We start from the raw sequence: 14387 nt of genomic DNA on the forward strand, positions 1-14387 counted from the left end.
AGAGAATAGACTTGTAAAATTTACGAAAAACCTCTTTTGTTTCAATAATCATTAAATTTCTACATATTTGAAATTTGTTTGTATTTTTAACAATTCAAATTACATAGATATTTATTGATTACCGAAAAAAGAAGATTTTTAGTATATTTTACAAATCTATTCTATCATAAATAATTTATAGTTTATTATGATTTATTTATTGCAAGATCAAAAATGTATATTTATAATATTCACAAGTCATATAAGTCGAGTAATACAATTAGTCAATATTATCATTTTAGATTGAATGTCATGAAGCAAATGATAGATTTATTATTATTAATGTGTGTGTTATCATAATAGCAAAAATATCATTTTTGAACTTAATATATTATGTGATTAACTAGATGTTCTTATAATATGTCATAAAGTGAATAGTTTAAACAATAATAGTTGTTAGTATTACTTAATAATTAATAACTGTTTAATAAAATATTCATTATTTAAGGACATACCTTTCAATCAGAAAGCACAAGACGTGCTCGAATATACCAAATAAGAAATGTAATACAATTAATTTTATATGACTAGGTTGATTTTGGTTAAATCGTGACTAATCTAATATATGAACGGATCATTGACTAAATTTTACAATTTCTTCCAAGCTATGTCGCAGATCAATGCCATTGTGCCAAAATACAATTTTCGCCTTCATCAATGCAGAATCAGATAATTTATTCAGTTGATCTTCGAGCGCATAATTTTTGCGTGGGCATGCCAAATCGGTCTCTGAGAGACGCAGAATTGGACAAAGATCATTTTTTCCATCACCAATGTAGATGATCCTCTTGAAATTCTTACCCTGCTTGCGTCTCTCCTGAATGTAATCCATCAAGATCTGCCCTTTGCAAAGATTGATGGCACTCAATGAGCATGCGTGTTGCATGTGATACGGATGTACCCAGAGCCTCCCTGCAATATCGAAGTGAGCTGGATTCGTGAAGACATGCGATATGACATGATCAAGTTTTCTATTTTTCAGCCAGTGGCCTACAAACACGCTATTAGAGTCACTAATAATGATAATTTCATGTCCACTAGCTTTCAAAGAAGTAAGAAGTTCCTCTATCCCTGCAACCGCAGGTATATTGATGATAACATCCTCAATCTGCTTATAATTTACAAAGTCAAGCAAAAGTTCGAAGATTTTATTCATGTAGATCACCCAGCCACTGGATTTATATAGATCTTGTATTTCCTTAGATATCAAGCTTGTTGGTAATAGTTGTTGTACTACTACATCGGTGTTATTATCACAGATAGTTTGGTCGAAATCAAATGCCACAAGTACACTTTGATCCATGCTTATGTTAATTGAGTTGTTTAATTGTCAAGATTTATGCCAAGTTGCAGCTGTACATATCTATCAGGACATGAGCATTATTTTAATTAAACTATTATTATTTCCTAATACTAAATAATTTATTGAACAAAATTTGCCATATACAAATTCATGAAGTTTAATTTGTTAATTTAAAAAACCAGATAGATTAATGTACATATATTTGAATGCAAAATTAAATTATACCTGGTAAAAAGATAGCATTTCTCATGAGTATTCGGATGGTAATAATAGCTACAAAATGAGAAAATAAGATAGAAATATGAACAAAATTAGCAAGTTATCCAAAAAGATGCTTTATACAGTAATTTCATAAAAATAACATCACAATCTAAAAATAATTTTGATGTATGTATATGTGTGTGTATATATATATAATATATATATATATATATATATATAAAATAATTGATTTAATCTATGGGTTGCAGTATCTATTTGGTGCTACAAATGCTTCGAAGCATTTTTTGATTGATCAATTCATAGAATCCTTTGTTTTGATTGGTTAATTAAACGCTTCGAAGCTTTTGTAGCGCTAATAAATCGTAGCCTATATCACACACACACACACGCACGCACGCACGCATACACACACACACACACACACACACACACACACACACACATTACGATATAATTGGTAAATATTTAGTTTAGGTCCTCCACCTCCGATTTTAATAAAAATATGTTTATTCGACGTGTTTTTGCACAAAACGAAATAATCTGACAAAAAAAGTATTGCTCTGCTCCGCGAGTCGAGATATTAATCGTTAAAGTTTGCGTTAGTCTGGGTTAGGAAACTTGTCATACTGAGGAAATGTATCGACACGGGCATGCGCCACATGCGTTTCAATTGGTTCGTGCAATATTAGAGCAGTTTTTAAAATTTTTGTGAAATTGCATAATTATAAATTTTGTTTTAAAACAAAATTTATAATTATGCAATTTCACAAAGATTTAAAAAATCGTTCTAATATTGCGCGGAGCGACTGAAACGCATGCGCATGTGATCACAGCGCATGCCATGTCAATACATTTCGTTGATATGACAGATTTTCTAACCCTAAATAATGCGAACTTTAACGATTAATATCTCGGTTCGCGGGGCAGAGTGACACTTTTTTTGCCAGATTCTTTCATTTTGTGCAAAAATGCGTCGAATGAGCCTATTTTTATCAAAATCGAAAATGAGGGACCTAAACTAAACATTTACTAATTATGAAATGAAAGAATAAATAATGTGAAATAGTTACGTGGACATATCTTGTATCTTTAGATATGATTTCAAGATTACGATTCTTTTGACTGAATATCCAACGCTAAATGATAACGATATCACGTATTCTAACCACTTTTAGTTCTCTTTTATAAAATCAAAACTTTCAAAAAAATATCAAAATCAGAAAGAAGCCTGAGAGTGATCATCGGCCTTTTTCGTGGGTCGACGGTCGAAACTCCCCGTACACTAGCGCACCAACGTTCATTTTTACACGTGGTACTACGTATCACGTCTATTTTGCGACATGCCGATAAAGTCGCCATGTCAAAAATGGATGGTGCGAGTTCGTGCTACATCCATAATTCATGGATGCATAATGCTATAATTATATGCATCTTATGCGATTTTATTTATTCATGTGTCATAAAATTGCATGCAATGCAGTCACGAATTGTGGATGTAGCACGGATTGGTATCACATCTATTCGACATGGCGATTTTATCGGCATATCGCAAAATGAACGTGACACGTAATACCACGTGTAAAAATGGATGTTAATGCGCTAGTGTACGGAGGGGGTTTCGATCATCTCCGCACGGGAGTGAAGAAGTTTCCCAGATAGCTAAGTATGATATAACATATTGAGCGAACTAATGCATTGCATGTGTGTTGCTATATTTATATATTTGCCATATATTTACTGACATCGAAATAAGACACGTAACGAATACAATACCTGTTTATGGATGCAATCAGTCAGTAAACGGTCAGCAATAGTATATTATGTTATCAGCAATATATCACCAAATGATTAATCGTTTCATTTTGAGCTTCTGATGATGAAAACATGACGGCAACAAAACATATATAATGATTTCCATTCGTTGTCATTATGTCTTCAAACATGAAGATTTTTAATTATAGTTCAATGCTAACAAAGTGTTGATAATATGAAATGTCACACGTTTACGGCAACTTTTCAGCAAAAAGACATATAGTTTTCGAGATTTATATACAAGTTGTAAATATTAATTTCTAATTATACTTACAAATATACATATATTATCCTAAGCAACTGATGTATGTACATTGCAACTTCATATTACACATAATATAGTAAAATAAAATAAGAAAATAAAATAGAAATATGAATAAAAATTAACATTCCCTGATTAATTAATGCAATTTTGATTAAATGGTAATATAGTTATATTAGAAGCGTTTTTGAAACAAATTGTTGTCTTGAAATCTGTTTAAAAGTTGCTTCTGATATAATTTTATTGCCATTTTGTTAAAAAATGCAATATTTCTGGATACAGGTTGTTTCAAAAATAATAAGTTTATATATTCTCTTGAACATTGTTCTCTTGAACGATGTTGTTTTGAAATATTTACAATGCACAACTCTGGTAAAAATTATGGACAAAATCGGACAGAAATGGATATGATTTCTATCGACTAAACTATAAACTATTGATTTTATCTGTATAGACAACTAATAGAAACCGATAGAAATCTTGTTTGTTTCTGTCCGTTTCTGTCCATCATTTTTACCAGAGAAACTGGCACAGAACATTTAATTGTATATTATCAGCATATGCAACATTCGTTATTTGACATATGTTGCCGTCATATTATTGTTAACATGTTATTGAGTGTGGATAGCATATCGATGATGATGAATTGCTTTCAAGTTATCGCCAATTTACTATCAATATGTTGATAATTGCGGATAACAAATTGACAAATTGACAAATTGAATTGTCGTTAAGTTGTGAATAATAGATTGATGCTGTCATCGATTTGTCATTATTAAAATTATCATTCCATTGAGTTCAATGCGACAGATATAATGCTATCTCACCTTGTCCCGAGTTTGTTTAAATTAGTTGTTGCAACGACTTTTGCTATATGACAGCAAATTTGAAACATTTTGTTATCTGGGTGTATCATGGTTTCCTGCAACACGGGAAAAATGGGACATTCGAAAATGAGGGTTGACGTAACCAATCAAAAAAACGCTAACATGATCTCCATTACAGAAGTTCTGATCGTTTCGGCAATCTTTATAAATATTTTATGTAAGTAATATATAGTTATTTAAATAATTATTTATAGTTCTAGACTATAAATAGTTATTTATAGTTATAAATAGTTATATATAGTTATTTAAATAGTTAATCAATCAATAATTAACGCAATAATTAATTAATTTAATAAATAAGAGTTACAATAAACTGACCTAATTTATCATATTATTATATTATTTATTTATTATCATATTATTATATTATTTATTATATTATTATATTTATTATATAATATTATTTATTATATATTATTTATTATATATTATTTATTATATATTATTTATTATATTATTATATATTATATAATATTACTATCAATTTGTATTCAAATTTTCAATAAGCCTTTGTGGCAATATAGGCTGGATTCCGTAAAGCGTATATGCGCACATTTTGTTATAGTACGTGACATGACTATAGATAAATGCACACATCTGCGCTTTACGGAATCCAACCATAATCTCAATTAAATTTACATTTTTTATTCTTTAATCGTCGAGACGAAAGAAATTACTAATTTTTTAAACAGAGTTTTAAAAAAAGGCTGTATTAATATAAATTTTATTTCAGATTATTTCGCTGATCCAACAATACTAAATTATTGGACACGGAACATATATTTGCAAACACAAGCAAAAAGTAAACAAATTTATAAATTTGTATATTTTAATCGATGAATCTTATGTTATAATTTTTTATATTTTATTTTTCCAGAATGTATTTTCCAGAACATACACCACTTATATATATAGAATAACATGGAACATCCAATCTATATAAGAGGCTCAACTACATAAACAAGTAATATGCTAACTTATAATATAACATACAGTATCTAAGATAATTTCTATATTATTATGATGCATATATTGTGATAAATTATGACTATATAAGTATGGACTGCTAGCTCCCCACTTTTCCCATGTTAAAAGCGTATGCCTGTTGTCACCAATATTGAATCGAGTTATTTCGAGATTTAAGCTTTGCCCGGTGTCCCAAATGGTGGATAATTCAAAAATCAAATAAGGATTTGCGTAAACGAACAAATATATTATATTTTATTAACATTTTATAAAAATTATATAATTATAAAATCATGTACTAATTAAAAACAAATATAAAATATATAAAATTATTATTTATTATCCTTTAAATATAACAATTTTTGTCAACGTATGTCGAATGAAAAAATTATGTTTATTTCTTGTTTCACACGCTCCGAAGTACGGCATTTTAATATTATTACGTTTAAATAAGTTTTGTGCAGTCAATTTAATTAACTCGTATTTATAGTTTTCAATAATATGCAAGTTTCGTGATATGATCCTCAAATAAAATGATATAAACTGATATGAACTGATATGCACTGACTAATCACTCACGTTTTGAAGATGTCACGCATTTTAATTCGTGGGACATGGTAGTGCCACTATTTAAATTAGGGGCTTTACACAATGCGAGGGCATAACGATAGGAACATCGATAAAAATAATATAGAAATAAGCGATCACATTGCATAATGTCATAAAAAAAAATAAAAGCCAATCAATCAAATCGCATATGAAGAGTCTATTCTTTCGTCTGCTTCACGTAAATGTAACCTAAAAACGACAAAAAGACAAAGTTTACTAAATGATTTACGATATTATATCAAAATCGTCTTATTTTCGACTAACTTTTTCAGCAGGTTTTTGTCGACAAATTTTGATAAGTTTTATAATTATAATATATTTGACTGGAATATTATAGAAAAATTTCTGAAACGTATTCATATATATTATTTTACATATTATATTTTCGCGCAAATTATATTTAGGTAAGATGGAAGATGATTTGATATATTATATGTACGATGCAAATAGCTGTACTAATATTATTGCCATCAAATGTGGCTTGTGTATCGGACAATAATCCATTGTCCGGAAAGTTATTGCAATAAGAATCATTTTTTTGTTAATCCAACAAGTTTCGAAACTATCCCTTATATACTCCGTAAAAAGATTATGGCTGCGCTTCAATATTCACTATCAGGACGCAGTCTATAATCTAAACAGAAAAATCTGAACGCTGTGATTGGTAGACTATAAGGCGATAAACATAGAATTCCAACTCGTCAGAAATTTTATCGCTATTGTTTATTTCATGTTCCAATCTGCATTTCTGTATGTTGGATTCTTCTGTTCTTATCGCTATGCTTATTGTCTGTGTTATTTCTATCGCTATCGCTATTCCCTTTCATTGTGTAAGGGCTTTAATATTGGCGCCACAAGTGAAGTGAGCTAGCAGTCCATATTTAAATAGTCAAAGTATACAAAGCATGGTATCTCTATTCACATGTATATATTGGTGCAGTTATATTGTATTTGTGCAGTTTATTTTGTAATAAATACGTTTATTTTGTATATAGTGTTTATTTTTATTTTACGTATCTATTTAATCGTCTAATTATCATTTAATATTGTAAGAATTAGACGATCGTAAGCGGTCATGAAAGAGATTCGGAATATAAACAGCTAACAGAGAGGAGCCGTCGTGGTCGTGCAGACTAAGTGTCAGATTGGTAAACGAGAGATCCCGAGTTCAAATCCAGTCGGTCTCCGTTAATTTTTTCCGAATCTAATAGATATCTTTCAATATCTATTTCAAATTTCGATATTGAAAAGATTATATGTATATATGAGACGAAACCCTATAATTTACTTTAGTTCGCACTTCACCACCAGATGGCAGTCTCATCTTTTATTGCCTAGAACAGGGATCGGCAAGTGAGCACTGCTCGCGGGCGTTCAATGTCCGCGGGCAACAGTCGAGCGTGCTGGGGTTAGCGTTAGGCGGCTAGACGCAATAGGAGGAGAGGGGATAGCAGGAACGTCTGTTCGTTGAACGTGTTATTCAAGGAGTAAAAAAATATTGTGTTGCACAAATTCAAACCCAGAATTAGCATAAATTAGTAACTATCTATATTTTAAATAAACCATTCTTACAATAATATTAAATAAGCAACTCTTATAACTATTATCTTTAATTAATATTTGATTCATATTTAGTTTTCCAATATTATATACGATCGATATCAGGTGTTATCGTTTTGGCACAACTTAAACGAATTATTGCATTTAAATGTGAATCTGTTAACTATTCGCGTAATCGCGATTTATTTAATTTCATAATAGAAAATAATTGTTCACATGAATATGTAGACCCGAACAACTTATTATTTTTGTAGCACGAGCATGTAGTCGAGGAAAACGTTCTTGAGATATATATGAATAAAATTGTACGATGTCAGTAATTGTATCAAAACGATTTTTAAGAGCAGTGTCACATTTTAAATCTATTAATTTTAACTGTATATCTGCGGGAACAATATTAATGTCAACAGTAAAAGGTGTCATAAAAATAAGTAAGTCTTCTTCTAAAACATGAATTTCCCTAAACCGACAATCGAATTCATTGTGTAATAATTGAAGTGAATTTATATATTCTTCATATTGCTTATCTTGAATATGCATAGCAACAGATAATAAATTTGAAAAATGCAACAACTGTCAAGATTGAAATTGATCCATAAATTAAGTTTCATCTTAAAAGATCTAATTTGATCAAACATATGAATAATTAATTTATCTTTGCCGTGTAGAGAGTAATTTAATGTATTTAAATGATTAGTGATATTTGCAAGAAAGGCGAGATTGGCAATCCAGGAAGCCTGTGATAGTTCAGGCACAGACTTATCTTTCATTTCTAAAAATATAATTATTTCTTCGCGTAAATGAAAGAAATGCTGAAGAGTTTTACCTCGACTAAGCCATCGTGTTTCGCAAAAATAGGAAATATCGGTATAATCTGACTCTAAAGAAGATAAAAATTCGCGAAATTGACGATGATTCAATCCAATAATTCTAATAAAATTTACAACTTTGATTACAATTTTCATTACTTCGTCATACTTTAAAAATTTTGCACATAATGCTTCTTGATGGATGATACAATGGATCGAATGTATTTCTTGTTTTGATTGTGCTAGTTTAGACTTTAAACGTCCTACGAAGCCCATATTGTGTCTAATCATTGCTGCAGAACCATCAGTAGCAACTGAAGTTATTTATCCCAAGATAGATTTATGTTTTCTATTGCTTCTTCAACACTAAACAATATATCTTTTCCAGTCGTAGTACGTTTCAGAGGTATTATATTTAAAAGTTCCTCAGTAATAGAGAGGTTGCTATCCACAAATAAAAATTGCCAATTGTGCAGTATCAACGATATCAGTATTCTCGTTGAGAGCTAATGAAAAAGCAATAAAATTGCTTTTAGTACCAATTGTCGCTCGAGATCTTCAGCTAATTTTTCAATGCGACGTACTACAGTTCGAGAAGAGAGACTAATTGATTTAAATTTATTAATATCATTAGGATATATTGTTTCTGCAGCAATTTCTAAACATTGTTTGACAAATAGACCAATGCTAAATGGACGTGATTCACGTGCAATAAGATGAACAATTTTATAACTGGCATACAATGTATACTTACTTAATTCCGATTCTTCTTCCTGTATTAGAATAATATCTTTATTAAATGTAATGTACCTGATAAAAAATTTTTTATGTAAAAACATATATATATATATATATTTATATATATTTATATATATATATTTATACATGTTTATATGCATATACGTTGTGTTCTTATATGAAAAATTTTTTACCGGGTATAATTAAATATAATGAATTAAATTAAAACTGACTACAGTAAAAAACGCATATTTTATATTATAATAGTATGTATATTATGAAAATTACTTTATTGTTGGAAACAGCTGATTTTAAATCGTGCAAAAGTTGAATTCGCTCCGATCCTTCTATCTTGTCAAGTGGCTCTATGTTATAATGTCTTCCGACATTATATTTCTTTGAATTCATAATGGTTCCACAGATCAAACATTGCGCTTGATTATCATGCTTCATTATGAACCATTTTTCTTCTCATTAAGAACTATCCGAACTTGAAGTTAAAGTTCTTTTCCTTTGATTATCTATTACAAACGTTAAATTATAAGATTGCAAATGTGTCTGACTGTTCTAGACAAGAGACAATTTGATTATACTCTTGCTTAGTTATTGTTTTTCTTTTATTTTGAGCGTTTAGCAGATTAATATTAGCAGAGCATGTTTATTTTGAAATTGTTGAAAGTTTTCTTCGCAAAAAAAGGACTATTCTTCTGGATTTAAAAATATAATTTTAAAGCGCTAAGTTAAACGTGATATATGTATTCATAATTTTATGGTTGTATTATAAGTTTATATTTTAATACATTGTTATTGTTCATATTATTGTTTTATTTTCTTTGTTATATTTAAATTTTTGTTAAATATATTTAAATGTATTAATTATATAATTTTTAATTTAGCATAAATTTTGACAACTTACAATATTTAAAAATAGAGATAAGCATTTTAATTAAAATTTTCCTATAAATTATGAATGCTTATTATTATTATTAGGACAATCAAAACATGCTAGAGCATATTTCTTTATTTGACTAATAAAAAAATTAAATAGATATAAGTTGAATTTATAAGAATTTATGCATTTTAAGTCCTATATATATTACAATATATTTTTGCATATTTCATCTTTAAACGATTTAGCTAAACTGTTATAAAAAAATTTTATGATGTTACAAAGATTCAAGTACTAGTAGTTTAAGACTACACTATCGTTTATATATACACGCAACGTTTTTTGTAAGTGTGAAATGCGGAACTTTATTCCAAGGTACTAAAAATATTAGATACGCTCCTGAGATGTGCACAGGCGAGCGCTCGCAGGCGCTCGCGGGCGCCCGTGCTCAATTTCAGTGTTTTGCCGACTCTTGGCCTAGAGACATTATGTAATAAAAGACTGGCTACGATTCTGATCCATCATGTTTGGCTAAATCCTATGAGAAAGAAAGAAATATATACCATCTCACTCTAACCAATATTGGTTAGAGTGAGATGGCGATATTATTTACTTTGCATCAGAGAGAAATCTGAGAGCGGCCATCCCGGCTTTTTTCATGGGACCGTCGAAACTCCCCGTACACTAACTACAATTGCATTTTAGCATGTTGGAGTAAGTAGCGAGTTCCATTTTCTGACACCGACAAAATCTCATTCCGGTGTGTCCGTGCTAGTTCCACAAATTCGTGCTAATTTCACAATCTGAAAGGAACAAGAATATACTTATATAATTAAATATTTATTTACGTTTGCGCAATTTTTTTGTTGTAAAATATTAATGAACATTAACATTGGTATATATATATATATATATATATATATATATATATATATATACACATATATATATATACACACACACATACATATATATGTATATGTATTAATATTTTCATATTTATATGTACATATATATTTTTATATGTACGTATAAAATATATATTATAATAATAGTATGTATTAATAATAATAATATTATTATTATATTTTTATTACTTATTATAACTTTTAATTGTTATGATCTTAATTATTATAAAATTATATAATAGCTTATTAATTATACTAAATATTATATGTAAAGTACGTATGATTATATATAATAATTTTCGTTTTTCTTTATATCTTCTTTATATCTTTATATCTTCTGCTTATTCTTTTAATTCGTGCTAATGTCAACAACAGTGAGCGATAAGAAACGTCGGAGACACTCGACTATCGTACAGCGTGTAAAGCACGAAAGAGTATGAAAATATTTCTATTTTCTTTTCATACTATGTCATAAGCGCGAAAGAGACAATAATATTTCTATTCTTTTCTATCGTCCCCAGATGGCCGAGCGCACATATACGTGCCTCGCCTTTGTGTGCGTGCCACATATTTCTCCTCGGTCCTAGCTATATGCTTTATTGTAGTGATACTAATGGAACGTACTAAAATTCAAACCACAATTTTTCATCAATAGTTTAAAAATACATAATTTCCGAATAATATTGCTATATGCTGTTACATTAATATTGTTACATTATATTGTAACAAAAATTCAGCAAAATTGATGACCTGAAAGCTGGAATCTTTCCTTGTTTAGAAGGATGAACATTAATATTGATATATATATATATATATATATATACCAATGTTAATGTTTATCAATATTTTACAACGAGAAAATTGCGCAAACGTAAATAAATAAATTTAATTATATATATATATATATATATATTAATTATATAATATAATTTAATTATATAAGTATATTCTTGCTCCTTTCGGATTGTGGAACTAGCACAAATTGTGGAACTAGCACGGACACACCGGAATGAGATTGTATCGGCAGTGTCAGAAAATGGAACTCGCTACTTACTTTTCAACATGCTAAAATGGACTGTGACGCTAGTATACGGGGGGTTTCGACGGTCCCACGAAAAAGGCCGGAATGGCCGCTCTCAGGTTCCTCTCTGTTTGCATGTGCATTGATAAGTGTGCATATGTATTAAACACGTGGAAAGCGTGATAATATATTATTAAATAATAGAGATATTAAAATTGCAAAATATAGTCATAGATTTGTAACGGTACGTCTCTGCGCGTTCGGAAAATCTACGGTACGGACGTGGGGACGTACGCTCGGAGATGCTCGTCGGATGCCGGATTCGGGAGACAATCGCAGTCGCCGGGTTTTAATTGTTTGAATTCGTTGGAATGATTATTAAGAATATAGACGACGTCTCGTCTCTTGCAGCGCAGTCGTTCGTGTGCGTATCTCGCTTGTCGCTTTGAGATATTCGTAACGCGGTTGAATCGTGAATGCGGCGGACGATAGTTGTCAGGTCGTGTATCGATCGTATATACAATGCGTTGCTAGGCAACCGGGCCCGCATGAGGCCGAGCGTTCGCGCGGATTGCTGGGCAACAGTTGACGCTTGCGGTGACACGTGTTTTTGCGTATGTCGCCGGAAAGCCCGAGAACGCTCCGACTTTCGAGTAAGAATATCGAAATATCGCGAGCACCCGATATTTCGTAAGAAAGTCCGAGAACCCTCCGACTTTCCGAGAGAGACGAAAACGAGAATATCGCGAGCGCCCGATATCTCATAAGGGACAAGTCTGAGAACACTCCAACTTTCCGGATGAGACGGAAATAAAAATACTGAGAACGCTCGGTATTCGTGGGGAGAAAAATCCGAGAACACTTCGATTTTTCGAGAAGGAAAGAACGAGAATACAGAGAACGCTCGGTATTCGTTGCGAGAATCTTTTCTCGCAGTTCAGGTCGAATCGGTGCTTGGGAAGCGAACGGATAAGCGGACAGGTCTGGATCTTTTACGCCAAATTCACCGGATATTTATACCCATTTTTGTGCCACATGTCGACGCTTCATTTAATAGCTATCAAAGCTAAACAGCTGATCGGTCACGCCGTCGACGCGTGACAGCTCAGAAACGCGCGTATTGTTCGGTTGCGATCGGGGATGCTCGGGCGGCTCCGGATGTTGCGAGCCGCATAACGCGCGCTAGTAACGAAGTATCTGAAAGATGCTCCGTTACAAATTAATTAATTGTGATCAATATAAAAAATGAGTGAATTCATTTTTCACTTAAATTTTATTTTATATTGTAATAAAATTTGTTTATAATAATAATAAATATGTAAACCTTTCTAAAAAAGGCATGACATCGATACTTGCATCTCTCGAAATTTCCTCAAAGTTTATTGTTGACATTTTTCCGCGATGGATTCTCTCGTTGCGCTAACTTTATGAATAGCTCATTGTATTGATTTCACAGAGGATCGTCTTGACAATTGTGTATAAAAAAGTTAAAAATATTATAGTGTAACAGTAGTATAATAGTATTATATTAATTTTTGCTCTTGTGTTGAAAAAGATAAATAGCAAAAAAATAAATAAATTTAAAATCGTTAAAATTAAAGGATATATATTAATAAATTGATAATATAATTATGTAAAATAAAGTTTATAAATAGTTTTATAAATATACTCATTTTATTATTTTTAGAACGCTTATATTTTTAAAGTATAATATTACAATTTAAAATTTGAAAGATATCTATTAGATTCGGAAAAAATTAACGGAGACCGACTGGATTTGAACTCGGGATCCCTCGTCTACCAATCCGATACTTAGTCTGCATGACCAGGACGGCTCCTCTCTGTTAACTGTTTATATTCCGAATCTCTTTCATGACCGCTTACGGTCGTCTAATTCTTACAAATTAATGTAGTTAATGTATTTGAAAATAAGTGGGAATAGCCAAAAGATGGCGGAGCAATCAAAAGTTACTTTTTTTCCAGTATCTGATTATAGTGTTTCTATTGTTGCCCATTTTATATACATTTTATATACAGAGCTTTCATTTCTCTTAGTATATGTTTTGTGTATCTCCCATGTATAGACATTTATACTATATACTAGATCGCTCCTCTATTTAGGATGCTTACGATAATCCAAGTTCGAGTTAATTCTACTAGGACAAAAAAATATAATACGCCATGGACCTAAAAATATATGGACGAAGCAGTTATGGCAAGGGGACAGTGAGATTAGCGATAAGGGGGAACTACATGCACATCGGGTCGATTCGGATTTATTCGGAATTATTTGGCTTCCGAGTTCCAGCTGTTCGCTTTGGCTGCGTTCTAATATTCACTGCCAGTACCGAAAATATATAGT

The 14387-nt window shown here is 30.8% G+C and overlaps 1 protein-coding gene and 2 long non-coding RNA genes across 8 annotated transcripts; 1 reads left to right on the forward strand and 2 right to left on the reverse strand.

The window, feature by feature from the left end:
* Positions 1-174: 174 nt before the first annotated feature.
* LOC105423117 (pyridoxal phosphate phosphatase PHOSPHO2) lies at positions 175-2832 on the reverse strand. 5 transcript variants are annotated; one of them, XM_089072992.1, is made up of 3 exons: positions 2635-2832; positions 1568-1615; positions 175-1402 (listed from the first exon to the last, which is right to left on the reverse strand). In XM_089072992.1, exon 3 carries the CDS (start codon positions 1340-1342, stop codon positions 614-616), a length of 729 nt encoding a protein of 242 aa, XP_088929118.1. In that variant the 5' UTR covers positions 1343-1402; positions 1568-1615; positions 2635-2832; the 3' UTR covers positions 175-613. The 5 variants fall into 5 exon arrangements, with proteins under 5 accessions (XP_088929118.1, XP_088929115.1, XP_011631068.2 ...); XM_089072989.1 differs by lacking the exon at positions 2635-2832 and adding an exon at positions 2048-2191; XM_011632766.3 differs by lacking the exon at positions 1568-1615 and having other exon boundaries at positions 2635-2831.
* Positions 2833-2925: 93 nt separating this feature from the next.
* Positions 2926-5820, forward strand: LOC148937421 (uncharacterized). Of its 2 annotated transcripts, XR_016138389.1 has the most exons (4): positions 2926-3227; positions 4491-4682; positions 5259-5327; positions 5403-5820. It is a non-coding gene; the product is annotated as an uncharacterized LOC148937421 (long non-coding RNA). The 2 variants fall into 2 exon arrangements; XR_016138388.1 differs by having other exon boundaries at positions 2941-4682.
* Positions 5821-10258: 4438 nt separating this feature from the next.
* LOC148937422 (uncharacterized) lies at positions 10259-11429 on the reverse strand. Its single transcript, XR_016138391.1, has 3 exons — positions 11282-11429; positions 10710-10899; positions 10259-10634 (listed from the first exon to the last, which is right to left on the reverse strand). It is a non-coding gene; the product is annotated as an uncharacterized LOC148937422 (long non-coding RNA).
* Between the last annotated feature and the right edge of the window lie 2958 nt (positions 11430-14387).

Source organism: Pogonomyrmex barbatus, unplaced genomic scaffold (assembly GCF_055798465.1).
Source record: "Pogonomyrmex barbatus isolate J1 unplaced genomic scaffold, ASM5579846v1 scaffold14, whole genome shotgun sequence".
NCBI lineage: Eukaryota > Metazoa > Arthropoda > Insecta > Hymenoptera > Formicidae > Pogonomyrmex > Pogonomyrmex barbatus.

What these genes read in the sequence shown, in the direction of transcription:
- LOC105423117 (XM_089072992.1), bottom strand. Translation starts at nt 1,342, where the DNA reads ATGGATCAAAGTGTACTTGTGGCATTTGATTTCGACCAAACTATCTGT.